The sequence below is a fragment of the Chiloscyllium plagiosum genome, unplaced genomic scaffold (genome assembly GCF_037043375.1).
Source record: "Chiloscyllium plagiosum isolate Xiang-an unplaced genomic scaffold, Cpla_swu_hap1 HiC_scaffold_21, whole genome shotgun sequence".
Classification (NCBI taxonomy): Eukaryota; Metazoa; Chordata; class Chondrichthyes; order Orectolobiformes; family Hemiscylliidae; genus Chiloscyllium; species Chiloscyllium plagiosum.
In genome coordinates this window covers 46,924,534-46,950,160 of record NW_028270159.1, presented here as the reverse complement: position 1 = coordinate 46,950,160, position 25,627 = coordinate 46,924,534, and the positions used below count along the sequence as shown (strand labels likewise).

At 41.5% G+C, this 25,627-nt stretch overlaps 1 protein-coding gene across 4 annotated transcripts in view; it reads left to right on the top strand.

Annotated features, from left to right (window-relative positions):
• The window catches only part of pnpla7b (patatin-like phospholipase domain containing 7b), a 354,731-nt gene that overhangs the window by 146,027 nt on the left and 183,077 nt on the right, over nucleotides 1-25,627 (top strand). For all 4 annotated transcript variants that reach the window (XM_043719901.2, XM_043719899.2, XM_043719900.2 and 1 more), the window contains one exon: nucleotides 24,475-24,588. In XM_043719901.2, coding sequence (XP_043575836.2) covers nucleotides 24,475-24,588 — 114 coding nt within the window. The remainder of the gene's footprint in view (nucleotides 1-24,474; nucleotides 24,589-25,627) is intronic.

Below are 25,627 nucleotides of genomic sequence, written 5' to 3'. Positions count from 1 at the left end.
TAGAGTGACTGACTCAGCATTGGTTTACTCCAGTGATTGCCAGTGTAGGATGAAGAGATTAATCTTTGTTCTTCTGGTGTTTCTTTCACAAGTTTAATGTCGTGCACAGAAAAATAATAAATTAACTCTTCACAGCTCAATTCTGTTTCTCTTGTTTTGATTTCCCCAAATCTCTCGGGGTTTCAAAATGAGAAACTGTCAGTATTTATGTGCATTATATTAACATTCACTGTAGCATTCTTCACAATAATCATTTCTCAAATGATTTTGTGACTCAGTACTGTCTTGAGTCTTACATCCACAAGGGGGTAATGTGGTTTTACATTTGAAAGCCGTGGAAAATACATCAAATTAGTTTAACCTCAAACATTTCTGGGAATTTTAACTGTACAAATCTATACAGAAAAATTCACAATGAGTTAACTTTACAGTTTGGATTTGGGTTATATACAACATTAATGCCATGAGTTACACAGACACATATGTGCACATGCATGCAGCATCAGGATGACCTGTTATACCTCCCTAAGTAGAATAATCTGCGATGTTTTGTGTTCAACCTTGCCTTGTACAGAATGCTCACTTGGCTAAGGTTTTGGAAAATATCAAACATCATGATATCCAATATATTCCAGCATGGACCCGAAGGGCTAAAGGGCTTTTTTTTTCACTGCTTTATTATCTCTCTTTGCCTCTTCAAGAAATGGAAAATAAATAAGAAAGTTACAATAAGAATAAATTGATCATCAATAAGTTTTCCCATTGAATGTTTTATGCTGCTTAGTGTTTCTATGCTGAATCAATCCAGCTAAATTGCCCGTAGTGTTAGGTAAGGGGTAAATGTAGTGGTATGGGTGGGTTGCGCTTCGGCGGGGCGGTGTGGACTTGTTGGGCCGAAGGGCCTGTTTCCACACTAAGTAATCTAATCTAATGTAATCTAATCTAAAGCTGTCCCGTGGTGTTTGGCTCTCTGCTGGTGATTGACTGTGTATGCACACACTGCAAATCCAGCTCTCAGTAACTCTCTCTGAGCAGGTTCCCCATCACGGCAATCATCACCGTTCAAACAGTTGTTTCAAATTAACAGAAACTGACGCTTCACGCAAAACCAGCAAATGCTGGAAGTAATCAACAAATCTGGCAGTACCTGTAGGGGAGGAAAAGGATTAAAATTTCAAGTCAGCGACCTTTTGGAAAAAGCTGTCACTAGTTACTGAGAACTGTCTCCTTATTTTGTGATTTGCAAAATAACAATGACTTGCATTTTTATGTGCAGTGAGCATTTTTGGAGAAATCTGTTATATTCGCTGTAGCTCTGCATATTTCCCTTTATCACCATGTGCAGTGACTCAAAGGTTCTTTTGTTCGCAATATCTTTCCAGGAGGGTGATAATTTTCCTCGTTTCAGCAGAGGCTTATCTCTGTCACAGTTCATTAGCAGGGACTGGGTGCTGGAAAAGTCACCTTGCGTAAAGAATGAATGATAAAATTGAACTGCTGAAGATTAATGAACTGCCTCTCCCAAGAGCTCCATTATAGACCATCCAGCTTTTCTCTAAAGCTGCCTGGCAAGTTAAGTCCTTGAGGTGGGAAATGAGATGTTTTTACATTGTGCTTCGTTGTGTGAATTGAATGGTCCCAAACCAGACCTTCAATGGGGGATAAAGAACTCTTAGTATTGCCCCCCAAAACTCAGGAACCACACAGATATTCCCGGCTAGATAGCAACTTCGACCTCAAAACAGTAACTCTATTGTTTCTGTGCCTTTCCGTTTGAGACCGAGAGGAAACTATTTCATATTTTATGTTTTGCCCAAATATACTTCAGGCTTTCACAGTGTGCAGGGTGAAGAGGCTTTACTTCCATTAATCTTGGTTTGAAGCCATGCTCCACAAATGACAGGATATTGCATCCTGATATATTTTCTCTTGGTCCACACTTATTTCTAACCATTCTGATGAGTACAATTCTCCTATGTTTCAATTCCTGCAGCAAGATAGTTTTAAAATGTGTTTTAACACCCTTGAGTGCTCTGACTCTTAAGAACAGATAAAATACAGATTATCGCAAAGCCTAATAGAAGAAGGAATAAATATAATGTCTTGACATCTTAAATTTAAATGCAACAGCGCTATCTCATACATTTGCACAAGACACACTCCTGCAATGTGATTGCAAAAATGTGATTGCAAAAAAGGTAGCATGTACGTATAAGTTTAAAGAGTCCAAAAAATCACTATTGCACTTCTTTTGAGGTGGAAGTTGGAAAACTGTGGGCGTGGTTATTCTCTATTGGTTGACTGAAGAAAATTGAGGATTTGGAAGTTATTGATGATGAATTCACAGGAACAAATTCTTTGCAGCAACTGATTTGCTCCAGGTCACAAAGTTGAACTCCTATAGTGAAGATTTGGCTCAATTCGACAAATCAGTACTTGAAGCGATAGTCCCACATCTCAAACTGTTGGTGAAATTCTAGGCAAATTCCTTTCTCTGCCTGTCCAGATTACTTTGTGGTTTCTTTATTTCCCAGACTGACTAGTCTTTTGCTCTGAAGGTGTGTGTTAATAAATATTTCTTATCATAAACTGGATTCTGTCAGCTAACTATAGCATCTCTGTTCCCATTGTCCACACCAAATCTATCATTGGCCAGTTGCTGCATCCAATGATTGAGTGGCTTTCCTTTACATCTTTTTGTGGAATTTCTGCAGTCATTAAGTCTGAGTGACTATTGTACATTTAGACAATAGTAACTGTGGATCTCCTCTGGAGATCTGTTACTTTTTTTTTGCTGATGCTTCAGTTGGATGTCCCGAAGAGATTTTTCTGTATTTTGCAGATGTGCCTGGACAAGCAGGCTCATTCTGCAGCAATGGATGGTTTCATACATACAGGCAACGGGGGAGAGAGGGAGAGAATATCAACTGAACCCTAGATTTCTCCTTGTTATAATGCAGTCTGTCCTTTCTCAATGCTATTTTTGAATCAGCAAAGTGTTCATTTTTCCATAACATCATGGGCAGAACTACATGGGTGAGACAACAAAAGAAAAATGATCTTGTTTTCCAAATGTCTGTATGCATTGAAAGATGTGTGGCTGTTCCCCAACATCAGGTTTGATTTTTTTTAAAAAGAAGTCTGTACTTCTGAATATGAAGGTTTTCTTGTTGTTTGTAATAGGATGTGGGTGTTGCTGGCAAGACTAGCATTTATCGCCTATCTGTAATTGTTCTTGAGAAGGTGGTGACAAACCATTTCATTAAGCTGCTGTAGTCTGTATTGTAGTACACCCACAGTGCTGTTGGAGAAGGAGTTCCAGGATTCTGATCCAGGAACGCTGAAAGTTTGAAGAAACCTTAGCTGTGGAGAGGCTTATAATGTTGTGCACATTTTCTTGTGGACATGACAAACTTCAGCAGGTTTTCATCTTCAGCAAAAATAGAAGCTGCTGCAAAAACCCAGCAGGTCTGGCAGCATCAGTGAAGAGAAATCAAAGTTAACATTTTGGGTCCGGTGAACCTTCCTCAGAACTGATAGTAGCGAGGAAAATGTTGGTTTATATGCAGAAGATAATGTGTGGGGAGGGGCTAAGGAGTAAACAATAGGTAGAGATAGAGCCCAAAGAGAGAGGAGAACAGTTGGAAAACGATCTGGCTGGGAGGGTGAATAGCTGTTAATGGAGACATTTAGTGGCGAATAACAGGTAGCGTGTGATGGCAGACTATGGCATAACAAGGCCGGATGTGTGGCGTAGGGCTCTAGGACATGGAGGAGTTCAGACCCTAAACTTATTGAACTTGATATTGAATCCGGAGGGCTGCAGGATTCCCAAGTGGAAAATGAGGTGTTGTTCTTCCAGCTTGCTCTGAGCTTCACTGCAGCACTGCAGCAAGCTTGAGACAGAGATGTTGATCAGGGAACAGGGTGGTGTGTTAAAGTGGCAGGCAACTGGAAACTCAGGATCTCCTTTGCGGGCAGAACGTAGATGTTCTGCAAAGCGCTCACCTAGTCTACTCTTCATTTCCCCAAAGTAGAGGAGGCCATCATTGTGAGCAGCAAATGCAATAGACTAGATTTTGAGAAGTGTAGGTTGTGTGCTGCTTCATCTGGAAAGTATGTTTCAGACCTTGTATACTGAAGAGGGAGGAGGTAGATTGGCAGGGGTTACACCTTCAGCAGTTGCAGGGGAAGGTCACATGTGGCTGTGGGGGTAGACAAGGGAGGGGAGGGGGAATATGTGTCTAGTGGTGACATTTTGCTGGAGGTGGCGGCCACCTTGTTGGGTTGATGTTGGTGTTGGTGTTGAAGATATACTGGAACAACTTGACAAGGAGTACTGCTAGTTCTGAGCACAGTCTTTATCACAACACTTTACTGATATTTGAGTGTACAGCCGTTTTTTGATATTGCAATGGAAGGAATTGGAACAGCTAAATGCAGTAGGATCTAGTGTTCATTTTCATTTAATTGAAAGGCTTGGATCAATAATTGTTATAGATTAAGTTGGAAAAGCAGATCTGAAGAGACTTTCAGCTCAGACTAGCTACAAAACTGCATCCATTATGAGGGTGTTTTCATGAGCTTCATGGTCTTAAGAATACCATATTAAGACAGCATCTTGATACATAACAAAGGGTAGATGTCTTCACTTGTGTTCAGAGTAGAGAGTGTGGTTCTGGAAAAGCACCGCAGGTCAGGCAACATCCGAGGAGCAGCAGAGTCGACGTTTTAGCCCTAAGCCCTTCATCAGGAATGAGGCTAGTGGGCCTCTGGGGCTGAGATATATATGGGAGGGGGGTGAGGCTGGGGGGAAGGTAGCTGAGAGTGTGATAGGTAGATGAAAGTCGGGGAGAAGGTGATAGGGCAGAGAGGAGGGTGGAGCAGATAGATGGGAAGGATGATGGACAGGTGAAGAGGCCAGTGCCGGGTTGGAAAGTTGGGACAGGGATAAGGTGGGGGGAGGGGAAATGGGGAAACTGGTGAAATCCATACTGATCCTGTGTGGTTGCAGCGTCCTAAGGTGCAAGATGAGGACTTCTTCCTCCAGGCAGGTGACTAGGTTTTAGTGATGGAGAAGGCCCAGGACCCCTGCATGTCCTTGGTGGAGTGGGAGGGGGAGTTGAAGTGTTCAGCCAGGAGGCAGTGGGGTTGGTTGTTGCAGGTGTCCCAGAGATGTTCTTTAAAATGATCTGCAAATTGGTGTCTGATCTCCCCGATGTAGAGGAGACCACATCGGGTGCAACGGATGCAGTAGATGACATTTGTGGAAGTAGAGGTAAATATCTGTCAGAGTGGAAGGATCCTTTGGGGCCTTGGACCGAGGTGAAGGGAGTGGTGTGGGCCCAAGTTTTGCACTTTTTAGATTAGATTAGATTCCCTACAGTGTGGAAACAGGCCCTTCGGCCCAACAAATCCACACGGAATCTCCAAAGAGCAACCCAGTCAGATCCATTCCCCTGCATTCACCCCTGACTAATGCACCTAACACTATGGGCAATTTTGCATGGCCAATTCACCTGACCTGTACATCTTTGGACTGCAGGAAGAAACTGGAGCACCCAGAGGAAACCCACGCAGACACAGGGAGAATGTGCAAACTCTACACAGACAGTTGCCCGAGGCGGGAATTGAACCCGGGCCCCTGGCGATGTGAGGCAGCAGTGCTAACCACTGAGCCACTGTGCCGCCCAAAAGATTGGATTCCCTACAGCGTGGAAACAGACCCTTCAGCCCAACAAGTCCACACCAACCCTCCGAAGAGTAACCACTCAGTCCAATTTCCCTCTGACTAATGCAACTAAGATTATGGGCAATTTAGCATGACCAATTCACCTGACCTGCACATCTTTGGACTTTGAAAAGAAACCTACACAGACACAGGGAGAATGTGCAAACTGCTCACAGACAGTCAGCCAAGGTGGGAATCAAACCCGGGTCCCTGGCACTGTGAGACAGAAGTGCTAACCACTGAGCCACCGTGACGCCTAAGGGAGTCATGGAGGGAATGATCTCTCCAAAATGCTGATAGGGCTGGGGAGGGAAATATATCCCTAGTGTAGGGATCTGTTTGTAGGTGGCAGAAGGGGTGGAGGATGATGCGATGTGTGGAGGTTGGTCAGGTGGAAGGTGAGGACCAGGGGGGTTTTGTCCTTGTTGCATTGAGAGGAATGGGGTTCAAAGGCGGAGGTGTGGGAATTGGAGGAGATGCACTGGCTGGGCAATTGCGATCTTTAAAGAAAGAGGCCATCTGGGATGTTCTATGGTGGAATTGGTCATCCTGGGAACAGATGAGGTAGAGGAATTGGGAATAATAGATGACGACATTTGTGGAAGTACAGGTAAATTTCAGTACGGAAGGATCCTTTGGGGCTCTGATCGGTACTTTTCCAGCACCCCACACTCTAATCTCCAGAATCTGCAGTCCTCACTTTCTTTCAGTTGTGTTCACAGTGGAGCACGATCCACTCAACCTCTAGTTGACTGAGCTGCTTGAATCTTGATTGAAATTAACTTCTTCTTGATGATGATGAAGCTCACTTTTAATATCTTACAAATACTTATTTTATGTGCTGTTCCTGGCTTGGTTGTGAGCCATGTTAGATGTAAACTTTACTTCTGTTCATGTGATTAGACCCTCCATGGTAATACCTTGAGCCTGGTTTCGGTAACTACCATTCAAGTAAGCTTGGGAGTTGTGCATTGTTATTGTTCATTCATTATCGCTGACCACTTAAAAAGATGAATTTGTACTTGTCCCATTTCACAGCAGTTTAGCAAGACATGTTCATAGTAGTTACTGGTGAAAAGGCTAACAGCCTCCCTAGATGTATCCACATTCAAACCACTTTTAACAAGTGATTTCCATGTGGTCTGAGTTAGTCCTTTTTATCACTTCTGAACATGTCATGACTTGTATAGAGCTCTAGGTAATATTTAATGGAGTTTATCCATCATGAGTTTGCAATTATATTACATGTGGAATACAATTTTAACCAGTATATTTAACTAAGTTCGAAGAGTACTTTAAAAGGATGAACTCAGTCCTACCATTGTCACCTACGATGGTGGGGATCCAGGGTGGTAGTCAAGAGGTCATCAATCTACTTTGAAGGTGGTTGCAAGTGATGTGCTGGGCTTGGGGATGGTGGTAGTCAGGAGTTGTCTTCTCTACTTAATTGTCCGAAGCCATTCAGGACTGGATGTGTCAGAAGCAGAGAACTTTGTTCTGATCCATTGGTTGTTAGATTGTTTAACTCTATAAATAGCTACCTATGCAATGCAACATGCATACAGCTCTGTGCCTTGGCCACCCAGTTTTATTTTATTCTTGGTGGCACCTATATACACTTTTCCACTTTCTTCATTGAACCAGTATTAGTTCCCAGGCTTGATGGTAATATTCATGTCGGAGATACACCAAACTGTGAGGTTTCAGACTGTGGTTGGGTTCAGTTTTGCTGGTGCAGATGTCCCATAGTGTCTCATGATTGCTCAGTTTTGAGCTGCAAGCTGTTACCACGTGTAACATTATCTGATGGAGTGTGACCTCTGTGAGGTCACTAGAATGGTATGGTGGTCACTCCTACTGAAGATGTGTCTTCGACAGGTGGTTTGGTGAGGACAAGATTGGGTATTTTTTTCTTCATATCAGTTCTCTCACCACCTGCAACAGACCCAAACTGTCCTTCAAATATCACCTAGCTTGATCAGTCATCTTGTTAATAGCCAGTCTAAATGGCCATGGAATTCCTCCATCCAGAGGACATTCTGGCACCTTGCTACCCTCAGTGTTTCTTCCAAGAGATGGAAGTGTACTGGTTCATCAGCAGTGCATGGTGGAAGGTGGGGGAGAGCACCTATTGACTGGGATAAATAGGATTTAGTGTGTATCATTATGTCATGCTGTTGCCATCTCTCTGTTAGGCACAAGCTGCCAGATGCTGAGTGGTTGTCCTGGTTATATGCTAACTTTTTTTGTTGCAGTGTCATATGACTATGTAGGCTAATACAGAGGACAATTAGGAGTAAGTCATACTGCTGTGGGCCTGGAATTATGTTTAGGCCCTAAAGTGTAAGGGTGGTAGGTTTTCTTCCCTAAACAGCGTTAATGACTCAGATAGATTTTTTATGACAATCCATTCCATGGTCACCATAGCTGCTAATGACTTTTTAATTCCAGGTGCTATCTAAATTAAAATTCTGCCAACAACTGTGGGGGAGATTTGAACTTGGGTCTGGATATATATCCAAGGGTTACTGGTTCAGTAACAAAAGAGCCATTATAATAAAAGCAAAATGCTGAGCATCAAGGTAAAAACAGAAGATGCTGGAGAAACCCAGCAGGTCTATCATTGTCTGAGGAGAGAGGAGCAAAGTAAACCTTTCAAGTCCAATACTACAGTTCTTCGGGTCCCTTACACTACCCTACCAATAAATGGACAATGAAACAAAGTGTTAGAAAACACTGTTCATCTGTGGAGAGACACAAGAGGTTAATGTGTTGTGTCAATAACTTCTCACCCAAATTAAATCTAATGGACTATCCTAATTTAGAATTTTAAGAAGTAGATTTCACAGAGGGGGCTGCTTCAGTTGCTACCTGGTAGGCAATGACTCTGTTATTGTCATAAGCCACAATGAAGTGAGAGTTTGTACAAAGGCACTCAACTAAAATATTTCTGGCAAGTAGCACTGATAAAAGTCAGCTTACCTTTCACAACAACCTGTGGCATTTAGCCACCGAACAATAAGCTGCTTGCTCTCTTGAGCTTGCTAAGCGTGAGCTGGTATTTTTAGACCAAGTCTTCGTCATCAGCTGATGGAGTAATTGCTAAGGGATCGTTGATGCTGTCATCGCCTAGCAACCATAGATCACCTGTAAGCATATTTAACTGCTCTGATCATTTTCTGACTTGCTCACTTTTCATGCAGTCCTTAGTTTTATATATATATATATCTGAGTCAATTTAAAAATATAGTTTTAAAAATCAAAAACTAATGATTGTGTATCAGTAAACTGTTTGAGTAATTTGATAATCTTTGCAGTGAAATGCTATGGAGCTCCCAGAAGCTCAGTATGTGTGTATGGTGTGACCCTGAGCCAGTTAGAAAGGCAGGTTCCATGTTCTAATCCTGCCTGATGTAGTGTTCTGATCTGGGATGCCTGTAAGAGATTTGACTGTGGGTACTAAACATCACTGGATGACGTAAGGGTTACCAAAAATCCCCTTAGAAGGCAGGAGTTAGTGCTTGGTGTGGATGATGTCCGAGATCAGAAACCAGGGTCAGGTGGTGCCTCCAATGAAAGAAGGATTCTCGCCAATTTGATCATGAGCTAATGCATGCAGAATGGTCACTCGGACAATGGTTTAGAGAGTAGCTGTCCTCTCTTGATCTCATTCTTTTCAAGTGAGGAGGAGGAGCAAACAAGCTCCCCAGTATTTATTTTGTTGAAGCTATATTCATCATCTGAACTTAGACAATGAATCCTGGTGAGATAAAAATCCATGGAGTGCTTCACCACTGACTCCATCCCTGACATAATTAGCAAGGATAACTAAAAGTGCAATCAGACACTGGAAGTTAATTTAACCCTCTAGACTTGGAGAGCACTGAAGCCTCTTGTAAAGACTTTATCTGCTGCCCTAGTTGAACATAGCCAACAGGCACTGCCCAGTAACGGTCCTGTGTGACTCAGCACAACATTGTAGTGTATTTCTCCACTCAGACATTGATAGCAAAACACCCTTCTCTGGATTAGCCTGGATGCACTGAGTGATCACCAGATGAAACACAATTAAAAGTTTAGGAATTGATTGGCTACAAATTCAGATTTCTTAGCACTGACATTTTGGACAAAAGGGCATTGAAGGAATTTAAGAAACGATTAATTTTCCCACTTTTGACCAGCAGGATGATAAATAGGTGTACAGAGGGGAGGATTATGCAATTTAATATTCTGTTGTTAAAGTGACCCAGCCGTCTTTAATGTCACAAAGTCTACTTGGTAAATAAACACAGTGATGTCAGCATTTAATTATTCGGTATTGAAGACTTTGCAGATTGGGGAATGCTTGTAAATTTTAGGATTAAGGTCAGAAAATCCAGCTAAGTTTATTGGATTTACTTTGTTTTTGAAATAGTAACAAATTAAAACTGTTTCAGTACCTGGTCATTCAATCATATTCATATGTGATTAAAAATTACCATTAATTGGAAATGAGTACCATTCCGGGCTGGTTTGATGCTCAGAGTTCTTTTGTTGTTGAGAGTTCCTGATTGGAAAACATAGTATTATCTAGAGTGATATTTGCTTTTTGTTAATTTTCTTTTTGCAACTCTGCATTAATTTCCCATTGGGATGAGGGAGGCTCACATTGCAACTCCCCACCCCCCTCCTGGACACCTCAGTTGCTTGCCCTGCCTTATTTCCCAAGGGAAAGTCAAATTTTGCTCCTTCTCTGTAGCCATATCCACACACTGAATACAGATGTTTTCTTGTACACGCTTAAGAAATTTCTGTCCGTCCAAATGAGTGTAAACCGCAAAGGACAGAGTTGAAAAAGATACATACTGCTGGTGGGACTATTAGAATTTTTCATTTAATTGTCCTTTATGAGAAACATGTTATCATTGCAAGCATAGCAGCTTGGCTGGAAAACTTGAGCAATCATCTAATTAGAACCACCTAAAGCTTCAATGAGGAACCATGCAGATATTGCATTTTCTGGGGCTCTGCTAAGCTGGGATTCACTCAGTTGGTTGAAGATAGGAATGGAGATTTACAATAATTACGGTGTTTAAATGCTAAAATTAAAAGTGAACCGCAACACTCAATCTGAAACAGGATGGAAGTTTGGTATTTTGAGGAGTAAAAGTAATGATAAAAAGATCCAATTGATGGGGAAGTTTTTCTGTCACAGAATTACTTGAGTCTGCTCTAGGGGTCAGTTGTAGCGTCAAGGGAAGAATCTTCACCACCTTAACCAATCCATTTGAGGTAGAATGTACAGCTGCATCTGGCCAGACTTGTGTAGTCTGGCACTTGCAGTACAAAATCAGATGGTTTTGTGTTCTCCATCATTGATCCTGGGAGACACCATTTACCGCTGAAAATGTGTTGCTGGAAAAGCGCAGCAGGTCAGGCAGCATCCAGGGAACAGGAGAATCGACGTTTCGGGCATAAGCCCTTCCTGATCGATTTGCACACAGTAGTGTGAGAATGTGTAGCTGATACACTAATTTCCTTGCCCATTTCTTTTAATACCCTAAGTGAGAAACCATTCAGGTGTGAAGGTACATCCAGCCTCCAACACATTGCTATTAATGTTTTTCTTATTGCATACTTCACCTTTACGAATTACAGTTTTGATAATATCTGAACTGCCTGTACATCTGGTATAGTATTCTCCTTCTTCACTAAAGTAAAATATTCATTTAGAAATCCATCAACTCATAATCCTTTGGTATTGTCCTACTTATGTCTGTTTTTGATAAGCTCTCCTGTAGTTTTATCATTTTTCTTCCCTGATCTGTGTGCGGAAAATATTACTTTTGTCTTCATTAACACCTGAGACTTTCACACACCCACTCTGCACTCATTCTTTTCTTTGGTCTCCAATTGTTGCTTTCTGTTAGACCTGCAGTCCTTAAGTTTTGGAATTACATTTTCGTGCTTAAACCTCTCTAACATTGATTCACTTTCCATTCAGATAGATCCCACTTTCAGTCACTTTACTATTACAATTTTATATTCAATTGGCAATTTTCTATTCCCTAAGTTAGTTTGACTGCAGCCCAAAGCCATGGTTTATGGACCTTTCACTTTCTTCTTCAGATCACATAGTGAATATTCTTATAATATGGTTATTGATTCTAAGTTGCTCCATACTGCCAAGAGGCTTCTTCTGATATGTTGCTTTTAATTACTATCCTGTGGTCTGTTATTGGGTTGAACATACCTTTTAAATGATTTGGTCATAGAGGCATAGAGATGTACAGCACAGAAACAGTCTTCAGTCTTGATTCTATTTTATACTTGACCTATTAAATTAGAAATAAACTCTGTACTGGTTACCACGTTTGACTGCCTGACCTTTGTATGCATAGTAATCCTTCTAATTCCTCACCATTTGGAATTTATATAAATCAGTGCAACATATCATTTCAGACCACCTATTCTCCTAAGGAGAGCCATCTTATAAAACATGTGGTCCGCTGCAAAAAGATAATCTGTAGCCCTAAATAATTGAAGAATGATTATGTGAATAACCATGGTGGGTACTGTTAAATATAGTTTTGTGGGAGCTTCTAAGTACTGGTAGTGAGTGTCTTGTGCACCCTTACCAAGTATCAACCCGTGCCAGTGATGCTTGGAAGAGCCATGTCAAATTAGCAATGTTGGTCCAATCTCCCACTTCCTGGAGAAAGTAAATCAAAATCATATAACGCATGGTTTAATCCAGGGTCTTTGATGCAACCAATCCCCTAAACCCAAGATGACATGGCTCACTATTTAAGGAGCTGACACTCTTCAGAGCCGGAGGATTGCGCTCAAGTCCCATTCCAAAGACTTGAGCACAACACCTACATTGACTCTCCAGAAAATACTTGAGGGAGTGCCACAGTTGTTCAGGTGAGATGTTAAATCAAGGCCTGATATATCCTCTCGGGTGGGCATAAAATATCTCATTGCATTATTTCAAAGAAAAGTCCAGAATTCTGGTCCTATTTAGTCCTCAGACTGCATTACTGGAGCGGATTCTCTGATCATCACAGTGCCCTTTGTGAGACCTTGCTTTTGGAAATTTAGTTGTGACTTCCAGTATGTTCTAACAGCAACTACATTTCAACAGTGCCTTACTTGTGTAATGTCTGTGGTGGTCTGAGGTTATGAAAAGCACTATATAAATGCATTTTTTTTCCCATTGTGTGAAACGAGGCGACAGATTTCTGTTAAAAAACATTGTAGTCCAGTAGTAGGAAAGTCAGGACGTTAGATGTCAGCCATCCTTCATCCGAGAAAATATGGCCCAGAACTGTCACTGACCCTTAACTGCTTACCCAGAGAAAAGCAAAGTTAATACAATACAACGTAGAGATTATTTTTGGTCTACATTCCCTTGAGATAGTGATATTTAAGAAAGTATCTCTCTTCTTTTCCAAACCAAGGTCACTTTTTTTATGTATATCGCATTGATATATATTAGGTATAGCTATTTATGTGCTTATTGACTTTTAAGAATAGAGAGGAATCTGAGTTTGAAGGTGATACTAAATTGTAAATTGAGCAGAAAGTTACAAAGCAAGTGGGTGTAGATAAAAGAAGTCTGATGTGCTAAACATGTAAGAATGACAGATGGAAATAATGTTGAAAAGATATTTGATGCTCCAGTGCATTTGTGAACAAAGGGATTTGAAGATAAAGTTACGTGAAAGACTAACTTGCAGGTGTAAAAATGATCAAAGCTTAGCCTCCCATTTTTATTAAATGTATAATTAATAAAGAAATACCACCGGAGTTATTACAGAACAATTATCTGATTTCATTTGGAAAACTCTCTTTTTTGGCTGCTTACGTTTTTGAGAAAGAACATCAGGACGATATTTGAGGTTATTATGAGGAACTAAAAATGCTTTGGGCTTTGCACATGGAGAAGAAATTGTGGTTGGCGTGGGTGGGGGATCTGATCTGATCTAATTGAGATGTTTAGAAACCCTGTCAATTCCCTTTATACTTCGTGAATCTGGAAATACAACTAGTTCCTTGTCTCTAACTTCAGACTTGATGGAAAGGTATTAGGTCTGCAGACAAATGAAGGCCAAGGTCCAACAAAATACAAGTGACCTGAAGAACAGCTAGTGGGCAGGACAGGCTCAGGAAGTAAAACAACGGACTGTGAGCCATGATGTGTGTGGATTCTTCAGCACAGACAAGACCATCCACAGCTCAAGCACACAAGAACCTGTCCCACTGAGAGCTACCGACAGAGTTGTGCTTATGAACAGCAGACAGGCAGTGAGTATTCATTGGAAGTAGCACTTCGAGTATCTCCTCAACTGAGACTCTGCCGTCAATGTGAGTACCCTCAACCATATCCAGAAATATGCTATTTAACAATTATCATCTCAAACCAGGATGTAGACCAGGTGTGGCTGCACATTGGAATGATCACCTTCGGTGTCTAAGGAGTCATGAATAGTGCTGAACTTTCTGCGATCATCGGTGAACATCCCCACTTCTGATCTTCTAATGGAGGGAAAGTCATTGATAAAGCAGCTGAAGATGGTTGGACCTAGGACTATGCCAGGGAACTCTTGCACTAATGTTTGGGACTATGTGATCAACCTCCAACAACTAGAATTCCACATTTCTTTGTGCTAGGTATGAGCTCAACCAGTGGAGAATTTTCCCTCCATTTCCCATTGACTGCGATATTGCTGGAGCTCCTTAATATCACATTCCACAATCATAGAATCCCTACAGTGTGGAAACAGGCCATTCAGCCCAACAAGTCCACACCGACCCTCCAAATAATAGCCCAACCAGACCCATTTCCCCTACCCTATATTTATCCCTGACTAATGCACCTAACCTATACATCCTTGAAAACTGTTGGCAATTTAGCACAGCCAGCTCACCTAACCTGCACATCTTTGGACTGTGAAGGAAACCAGAGCACCCAGAGGAAACCCACGCAGACACGGGAAGAATGTGCAAACTCCACACAGACAGTTGCCTGAGGCAGGAATCCAGCCCAGGTCCCTGGTGCTGTGAGGCAGCAGTGCTAACCACTGAGCCAGCATGCTGCCCACGGTGTTGAGGGTTTTCACACTTCCTTTGTCTCTTGAGTACAGCTCTTTTGTCCATGTTTAGACCAAGGTGGTAGTGGATTCTCTGATCATCACAGTGCCCTTTGTGAGACCTTGCTTTTGGAAATTTAGTTGTGACTTCCAGTATGTTCTTTTGGAAGTGGTGGAGGAAACAAAAGCCAGAACTCTGGACATTTAGATGTAGGGCATGAAAGGTGACAGTTTGCTTTTATGTGAACTTAGAAAATCTTTGAAATGTGCTTCACAGGAGAGTAATCAGACCACAATGAATGCTAAGGTAAAGAAAGAGATATCTTGGTGTGGCCTAACAAGGTGTGTGTTGAGAGTTCTTATAAATCGCCTGCACTCTCTTTTGCTTCTGTCCTTTCAGCAGGCCTAATGCACCTCATCATCTCTCATTCACAATAACATAAATCTAGGGGCAGGAGCTTGTTCTGGGGATTACTATCAGTGGTACACAAAGGGGGATGAGTTATTTTAGCTTGCTAAAGCATTTGACCAAAGCAGCACTGAAACCAAATAGCACTGAAACCACACACCAATGCCATGCTTTAAAATGGGACTTGAAAGTTAATTACATCTGAACTGTGAGTTTGCGTAATTTGAAAGAACGTCCAAAGTCATTTTGGAATTCCTTCTGCAGTACCTTCTGTTGTGTGGCCAGAGGTAACTATGAGTGTTGTGTACTAGCTTTAGCTTCTTTTTCCTTTCTTTTCACAAATTTATTTGATAGGTATGTTCCTGCAATATATATAGCTCTTTGCCTAGAATTACTTGAACTATACTATCGGTTCTAGGGCCAAGAATTGCTCCAGGCAGATAACAGTAAAAACTTTCACTCCACTTAAGCATGTCATTCAGCATAATACTATGAATTTGTCCAAAGACATCTGTTACCTAGGCTGTATTACTGCAGCAGTGTCAGAAATGTATTTACTACGGGAAACTATCATAGTGACAGTTTGAGCTATTTCAGAGTCTGAGGATCCAGTTAGTTCAAGAACAACATCTGGCACCATAACAAAATATGCAATGACTAAATTCTAATCCTATTGAAGAAGGTGACCCACCACCATCTTCCTGAATGACAAGGAATGGGCAGAAGATATCAATTTGTCAGAAATGCCCTTGTCCCATGTATGATTCTGTTTTGATATGAAGTGTCAAATTTAAGACGAATAATGATGAGGGGACAGTTTGTTCAACCTTATGAGCCTCACCTATACAGTATGCCAACTCCTCCAACCTAGCCTTACACTCTTCTGAATATTCCAAACTTTACATCTCAGCTATTTTGTCTTATCGATAATTTAAGATGTTTATCACAGTGTATGAACAAACTACTTCATCCTTGCAAATGATCTAAATTTATTTCTGACATTTTCATTTAAAACCCTTGATCCTATTACAACTCTTGTACTCGAACATAAGGGCATTTCAAAACCATTTCCATTAACTTGCCAGGAACAGTGAACAGACGAGCAAGTGTTTCTGACATTGAGGTATGAGAGCCACAGCTAAAGTGTTGGTTGTGTATCGTGTAATTTAATTGATTGTAGTTGGTGGTCATTTACTGGGGACGATTGATTTGTGTGCCAGTATTTAGGGACTTGCCATCAGTGCTAGTGTTTCTACCTTTGGGCTAAGAGGTCCAGGTTCGAGTCTCCTCTGGTACAGAGGTGTGTTGCAACATGTCTGAACAGGTTGATGAAAAATAATGAAGGCCTCAGACTGTGTTTAAATATAAAGAGAAGATGCTGGAAATACTTGACAAGTTAGATATGACTGGAAACAGAATTAACGTTATAGTATCTGTGTCTTTTTAGCTGAACTCTGAAAAGTTACTGACCCAAAACTTTTTTTTTATTTTAATAGATATTTTTATTAGAAATTTAACATTTTTACAAGTTTACAAAAATAAACAAAACTCTCAGATATAAACATTTATATATAATTAGCTCAAATATACAATAGCCAAAATTTGACAAAAAAAAACAAAACAACAAAAAAAACGAAAAGAAAAAAAAACAAACAAAACTCAACTATCTACTAATCTAACCTACAACTAACCAGGGTGTATATTTAAGTCTCTTACATGCTCGGGATGTGTTAGCATCAGATATAATAAAACCCGTATTCGTGCGGGATTCCTCCCCGAGGGGCCACGGACCAGCCAGGTCTGTAGTCTCAATTAAATAAAAGCCCTTGTTAGGATAGCCGAAATATCTGTATTTATGTAATTCAAAAAGGGCTGCCATATTTTATAAAATAATTCGGTCTTTCGGTGCACCATATTTGTAAGGAAGTCAAGGGGAATACATTCCATAATTAGTCTGTGCCAATTTGAAAGTCCAGGGGGGCCCTCCGCCGCCCAGTTCACCAAAATATTTTTCCTTGCACAGAAAGAAAGAATAGAAAATAGTCTCTTCCCGTACGTGTCCAGGGAGGGAAAGTTCGAAAAGCCCAAGAGGAGAGATACAGGGTCCACTTTTATTTCCGTTCCTAAAATTTCTGTCAGGGTACTTGCTACTTTAGTCCAATATCTACGGATCTTATGACAGGTCCATAAGCAATGTACAAGAGTGCCCACCTCTATTTTGCACTTAGGACACATTGGAGATGCTCCTGCTTTAAATTTTGCTAATCGAACCGGTGCTATATGGGCCCTATGAAGTATCTTCAGCTGGATAGCCTGGGTTCTGTTACAAATAGTAATTCTTCTAGCATTTTCCCAGATATCATTCCACGTTTCTGTGGAGATTTCTAGTCCCAGATCCTGATCCCATGTTTTAAGCAGATTATCCATATCTCCCGATACTTCATCATGTAGTAAATGATAAATATTACTGACGGAAGATACCCCCACAGGTCGTAGGACACTACATTCTCTATCGGATTTATAAAGACTATCTAATAACGTAGTCTTCTTCTGTATATAATCTCGAATTTGGAAGTATCGAAAGAGGTCTCCATTGGGTAATCCGAATTTCTGACGCAGCTGTCCGAAAGACATCAGGACCCCATCTTTAAATAAATCCCCTAGACATGAGATACCTCTGGATCTCCAGAGTTTAAAAGTGGCATCTGTTAACCCCGGTTGGAATCCCCATGCTTCCACTATCGGTGCATAGGGGGATGTTTTATGTGAATTACCCTCATTTTGCCGCATTATATTCCAAGCCTTGATTGTATTTAGTATTATAGGGTTTTTACAGTGATCTGTAATGATTTTCCTCTTTTCTGAGAATAAAAGGTTAATAAGTGGGTATTTTACTTGAGAAGCTTCGATGTCCAACCAGATTGATTGTTGATCAGACAAGACCCAATCAGCTATGTAACTTAATAGGGAACTTAGCTGATATTTCCTAAAGTCTGGGAAGTCCAATCCACCCCTTGCCTGTGGAAGCTGTAGCTTCTTCAGCTTAATGAGGGGCCGCCTATGATTCCAGATAAAGGAACCCAGCCAGCCGTATAATTTACATAAAGCCGTCCTCGGCAGCATCACCGGAAGCATTCTCATAGGATATAGGAAACGGGGCAGGATATTCATTTTGATTAATGCTATTCTACCCAACCAGGAAATTGGTAGGTCTCCCCATCGCTGGAGGTCCTGCCTTATCCTTTCCAATAAATACACAAAATTAGCCTTATACAACTGACCAAATACTGGAGTAATAAAAATGCCTAAATATAAGAAACCCTCCAGGGACCAGCGAAAGGGAAAAGGGGAACCGTCCGCTAAGCGGGGTATCACAGCAAGGCCACCCATTGGCATAGCCTCCGATTTTGAAAAATTAATTTTATAGCCTGAGAATGCACTAAATGTATTAATAACTTGGATTAAGCGAGGTATGGACATCAAAGGGTTACTGAGGAATAGAAGAACATCATCTGCATAAAGGGTAATTTTATGTTTACCTGTACCAATCCTCGGGGCCGCTATATTAGGATCAGCTCGTATAGCTTCTGCTCGTGGTTCAATTATTAGCGTGAATAACAATGGCGAGAGGGGACATCCCTGACGGCAGCCCCTACCCACACTGAAGCTATCCGAGCCTAATCCATTGGTAACCACAACTGCTTTGGGATCACTATACAATGTTGAAACCCATTTGGTAAACACCTGCCAAACCTCTCCAATGTGTAAAACAAATATGACCATTCGACCCTATCAAATGCCTTTTCCGCGTCTAATGAAACCACTACTCCTGGTATCTTTCCCTGATGACAAGCTTGAATCATATTCAGAGCCCTTCTAACATTATTGGATGATCTACGGCCCTTAATAAACCCCGTCTGATCCTCCTTTATAATATGTGGCAGTATCCTTTCTAGTCTCAGTGCTAATGTTTTAGAGAGGATTTTAAAATCTACATTTAGCAAGGATATTGGTCTGTATGATGCACAATCTTCTGGGTCCTTTCCTTTTTTAAGGATAAGAGAGATATTTGCCTCTTTCAGTGAAGGCGGGAGACAGCCCTGACTATATGCATAGTTATACATGTCCATAAGTGGACCAGCCAGTATTTCTGTAAATTCTTTATAGAATTCAGCTTGAAAGCCATCTGGGCCCGGCGCCTTACCATTTTGAAGGTGCCTAATTGCATCAACTATTTCTTGGGGTGTAAGAGGAGCATTTAGGACCGATACTTGTTCCGGAGTTAGGTCTGGAAAAGTCAAATTTTTAAAAAATGACTGCATCCTCTTCGTCCTATCTTCACAATCCTGTGATTTGTATAACTCAGAATAGAATTCTCTAAAGGTCGCATTAATCTTTTTATGATCATGAGTCAAAATACCCGTACTTTCCTTGATAGACATAATAGTCTGAGGGGCCTTTTTTTTCTTTGCAAGAAATGCTAAGTATCTACCCGGTTTGTCGCCATATTCATATAACCTTTGCTTTGCAAATAATATTTCCCTCTTAGCCGTTTGAGTAAGTGTAGTGTTTAGAGCTGTCCTAAGAGCTGTAATCCTTTGCAATTTAATAATAGAAGGTCTATCAATGTATGCTGTTTCAGCCGCTTTTAAGCGGGCTTCAAGCAGACGCTGTTGTTCTCCCTTTAATTTCTTCTGGGTCGCTGAGTAGGAGATGATCAAGCCTCGCGTGTAAGCTTTGATGGTCTCCCACATCATTGACGGGTTGCTAGCTGTACCTGAATTAATTTCTAAAAAAGTTTTAAATTCTTGAGAGAAGTACTTTACAAATTTACTATCTTTCATTAGGAAGGGGTCCATACGCCAATGCCGAGGGGATGTCCCACTGTTCCTCGCCTTAGTTTCCATATATACAGCAGCGTGGTCAGAAATTGCTATATTACCCATTTTACAGGATGATATGGAATTTAAAAAAATCGAGGGGGCAAAAAACATATCAATTCTGGTATGACATTTATGTGGATTAGAGTAGAAAGAAAAATCTCTACCCTGTGGATGAAGACATCTCCATACATCTACTAATCCTAATTCTTTGTTCAGATCCATCAATTGTCTAGATCTGGGAGATACTCCTACAGTACTCTTGGGAATCCTATCTATTTCCGGATCCATAATACAATTAAAGTCTCCCCCTATAATTATATGACGGGCATCAAAAGCCATCAATTTTGAAAAGGCTTCCGTTATAAATTTAAAGGGGTGTGCCGGGTGGCAGTACAAATTTAAAATCCCATATTCCTCTCCATTTATGAGGGCTTTAATCAAGATATATCATCCAGATTCGTCTTTTATCTGCTTTAGGATTTTGAAAGGGAAATTCTTCCGAACAAGAATAACAACTCCCCTGCTTTTTGAGCTAAAAGAAGAAAAAAAGGCCTGATCAAATCCGCCCTGTCGTAATTTCAAGTGTTCTTTATCTGACAGGTGTGTCTCCTGTAGGAGAGCTATATCAACTCTTTCCTTCTTAAGATTTGATAATAATTTCTTCCTTTTGAGTGGCGAATTACTCCCCTTGACATTCCAGGTACACCACTTAACCGACTGATCAACCATAATCCTCTGGGCCAATCCGAGACCCCTCGGGAGGGGGAACCCTATCCAGAACATCCCGAGCGTGGAACATGTAAAATTTACAAAAATAAAGCCTCTTTAATACACCCTCAACAATTCAGTAAAAAACTATTTCTAAATAAAAAAAATATAAAACGTATCTAAGTGGAGACTTTCCCCCTTGTTCCCAGGGGGCGTCACTTCCTCTCCAAAAGTCCCTCATATCCTCTCCCAACCAATGCCCCACCCTTGACCCAGGCACTCCTCAATAAAATGAGGACAATTCAAATATAATACAAAGCTAGAGTTAACAGTGAGCACCCCACCCCCACCCATACCAACACCTGGGTATATTTGGTAATGTTAATACCATATATAAACATATAATTATAAAATTACCACTTCAACAAATAATAATTAAATATGATAATACAAAATAACGAAGGGAAAACAACCCCGCTCCTAAAGACAGAGGTAAAATTGAATAAGGTAACCACCTCCCCCCACCAACATTAACCAAATCCCCCAGTTTATATATATATACATATATACACACATATACATACATTCCTCATATATACATAAAATAATAACAGAAAACAACTCCGGGGGGGGGAGAAAATCAAATCCCTCTCCCCACCCCCCGTGATAATATTAAGCAGTAAGGTAAGAGAAAAAAAAAAGGAGGGGATATAAACCAAAGGGGGGGGGAAAGGCAGACCAACATCCATTATGTCTTACAGTTTATCTAATAGAGTCCAAGAATTCCTTAGCCTTTTCTGGTGATCCAAAGTTATACACGGATCCTTCATGGTTAAAGCGTAACATCGCTGGGTAGCGTAAGGAGTACTAAACATTTAAGTCCCTTAAACGCTTCTTCACCTCTTTGAATGCCTTCCTCTTTCGAACCAGAGCCGGAGAAAAGTCCTGAAATAGCATGATCTTGGATCCTTTGTAGATCATAGCTTGGGGGTCTTTTCCGAGATTTCTAGAGGCTTCTAGGAGTATCTGCCTCTCCCTGTAGCTCTGCAGCCGGAACAGGACCGGGCGCGGGCGCTGGTTCGAGCCGGGCCCGCGTATTGCGACCCGGTAGGCCCAATCCACCCTTACCTGGCCTGATCCAGCTTGCAGATTTAAAAGTTGTGGCAGCCACTGCTCCAGGAATGCTGTAAGCTGGCCTTCCTCTTCCCGTTCGGGAAGGCCCAGCAAACGAATATTTTTTCGGCGACCTCGATTATCGAGGTCGTCAATATGATTTTCCAAGGTCCGGACTCGCTGCTCGAGTGTCCGGACCTGATCCACGGCCGATTGAGCGGTTGTCTCGGAGGTCGCGGCCTTTAGCTCCGCCCCTCCGACTCGGTGTTGAATTTCTTCAATCTCTCGGTCGTGCTTCTGCAGCGCGGCCGAGAGCGACTCCCAACGATTTCTGGATTCGACAATAAAAGCATCGATCTTCGAGTCAAGCTTGGAAAGCATTTCTGCAAGGCTTGCTACTGTAGGTAAGTCCCCCGGGGCGGCTGTGGACGCCTCTGCTGCAGCTGGAGAGGGTGGGGGAGGGGTTCCTGCTTGCTGAGAGCTGCGGGCTCCCTTCCCTTTAGTCATTTTAACTTAGGATTAAATTGTTTAAATGTAATATTACACAACTAATTAAATTACAAAACTATTATAAATGATTTGGTGAGCTTGGTAGGGGGTAGGTGACCCACTGTGCCCAAGTCTTGGGAGGAGCACTATAGACTCAGTCTTACTGGGTCGCCGCCATCTTGGATCCCCGACCCAAAACTTTAACTTTGTTTCTCGCTCCACCAAAGCTGCCTGATCTGCTGAGTATTTCTAGTAATTTTGGTCTTCATGCTTGTGAAACCATGCTTGTTGGGATCGAGGTCTCTGTTCACAATGTGGATGAAAGCTCTGTAAAGGTGTTTAGAGATTGGCGCCAGTTCTATCCTCCATTTCCTGAGCTTTCTGAAATATAACAGGACACAGTTGAACCGAAGAATTTTGAGGAAATCTTTGAAGGAGGTAGTGTTGTGAAATCTTTAGAGTAGCATAGCAATCCCTAATGTCTTACTATGCAGCAATTTTCAGGGATTTACCTTAGCTAAACTATTAAATATTACATGTTTAATGAGATCTGATATAATACTGAAGATATCGTGGTTGATAGGCTGAATGAACCTGTTGGTTGTTTTGTGTTCATTTTTGTATGTCCATTTTTATTCATCTGTCAGGAACAGCAAGTGAATCTTTTGAATCTATCTTTACAATTTCAACTATTCTGCCACCCTCTTTAAAGCTAATCACTTCTGAATAGTTTCCAGTGTTTACCCTTCCCTTTTGTAAATGCCAATGGCTCAATTGCCCTAGAATCCATTCAAATTTCAGATATGATTAGATTAGATTCCCTACAGTGTGGAAACAGGCCCTTCAGCCCAACAAGTCCACACCGACCCTCCAAAGAGTAACCCACCCAGACCCATTTCCCTCTGACTAATGCACCTAACACTATGAGCAATTTCGCATGGCCAATTCACCTGACCTGCACATCCTTGGAAATAAGAAAGACTGAATCCTTTGTACCTTTTATCTCTTGCTACTTATTTCAATAACAGCCTAACTATGTGGCACTTCCTTGACCAAAAGGGAAAAGTTGAATTGCTGACTCCTAACCCTGTAGATGGACCATTAGGACAAGATACAGGAGTGTCCCATTAGGGCATTAATCTTGTTGGGTCTCCTGCAATGGCAGCGTCCCTATGTCTGGTCCGCAAGGCCTGGGTTGAAATCCCACCTGAGCCAAAAGTGTGTCTGTGCAAGTTGATTAGGAAAAACATGTAGCATCTTGTGGCACAGTGGTAGTATCCTTTCTCTAAGCCAGGAGACCCATGTTCAAGTCCCACCTGCTCCAGTGGTATGTGATAACATCTCTGGACAAATCATTTAAAACATATCTAGATTTCTTTCTTGTTTCAGCTGTGCCACTCCACATTGCCAACAAATTCCTCAGGTGCCCGAGTGTTCCTTACCCTCGCTAAGATTGACAACTCATGTTTGGTGATGGAATGTGCATTAATCATGTATTGATCAATTCCTCAGTTTTACAGAGTCAGAACAGAGATATCAGGTTAGATGGCCAAACGCTGGGTAAAGGAGGTCGGCTGCAAGGAACCTGTTTCAGAGAAAAGCTTGGTAGAGATGGGGAAGGCAGTGTGAGTAGGTGGTTCTAGAGTTTAGGGCCCAAGTGATCCACCCTTGAGCTCCCTCTGAGTAGGAAGTCTAACTAGTACCAACTACTAATGGATTTGGAACTGCAGAAATTTCCTTTCATTCTGGGGCCCTTATACCTAACAGAAAGAGGAAACATTTATCAAATGGGTCTGGACTCAATTCAGTTCAGTTTAGTAACCATTAGCTTGTGTTAGTAACTTTGTTTGTTCAGAGCTTTCAGCTTTTATAATTAATGCAGTGAAAGATTTTCCTAATGATGTGGAAAATTGAGTGGGTATTAGACTTTCAAATATTACTGTGCTAGGACATAATACTACAACTTAAGATCTTCACTCCAATACTACCATAGATGAATGTCAGAAGTTGAATGACCAGGTTAACATTTATTCTTAATGGTTCCGTGGTTTTCTTGCCCTCACACAGGTGGAAGCTCTTACACGCCAGCCCTCCGCAACCACTGTTCATGCCGTGAGAGACTCTGAATTAGCCAAACTTCCTGAGGGAGCTTTGAACTCCATCAAGCGCAGGTACCCTCAGGTAAGGAAAACACGCCTCTTCAATAAACAGAATTTCCTGTCGGAATGTTACTTTCTTCGTGTCCAGAAACTGATTAAGTGCTCTTTCACATCACAATTTGCAGAAACATAACCAGTTTGCACCAGTCCCCAAGAATAGAGTTGAAAAAACTGTTTCGGTCTGAATGATTGACCCTTAAGAAGGTACATGACATGTCCTTCACCTATGGCTGTCGACTTTTTATTATAGCTGGGTTTTCAAACTCTCTGTGGGTCATAAAATAGAATCATCGAATCCCAATATATGGAAACAGGTCATTCGGACCAACAAGTCCACACCGACCCTCCGAAGAGTAACCCACCCAGACCCATTCCCCTACCATTTTACTCCACTTTTACCCCTGACTAATGCACCTAACCACATATCCCAAAACACTATGGGCAAGTTAGCATGGCCAATGCACCTAACCTGCACATCTTTGGATTGTGGGAGGAAACCAGAGCACCCGGAGGAAACCCATGCAGACACGGAGAATGTGCAAATTCCACACAGACAGTCACCCTAGGTTGGAATCAAACCTGAGACCCTGGAACTGTGAGACAGCAGTGCTAACCACTGAGCCACTGTGCCGCCCTCAAATCCAAGAACGGCAAAAATCCTGTGGATGCGGAAAATCTGAAGCAAAAACAGAAAATGCTGGACCTACTCAACAGGTCAGGTATGGGATCATGAAAGGTCTATTGAAAAGTCATTTTAAATTAACTTCTCCAATGCTGACTGACAGCAGAGCATTTCCAGCAGTCTTTGTTTCTATTTCTTGAGCAGGTGAGCCTGTCCTTTGAAATCTTGCACTGCTGTGTTGTGTTTACAGTAAAACTGAATCTTTTATGCAACTATTGTGAAATAATTTATGTGGTGCTGATAGAGTTTTTCACAGCACTGAGAGAGAGGAGCTAGGTCTCCTTGAGCACTTGTATCACTGCCAAGTGGAAGAAGATTCTAATCATATGGGTGTGTGCCAGAAACGGGGAGCTGATCCTGGGGCTCTGGTTGTGGCACA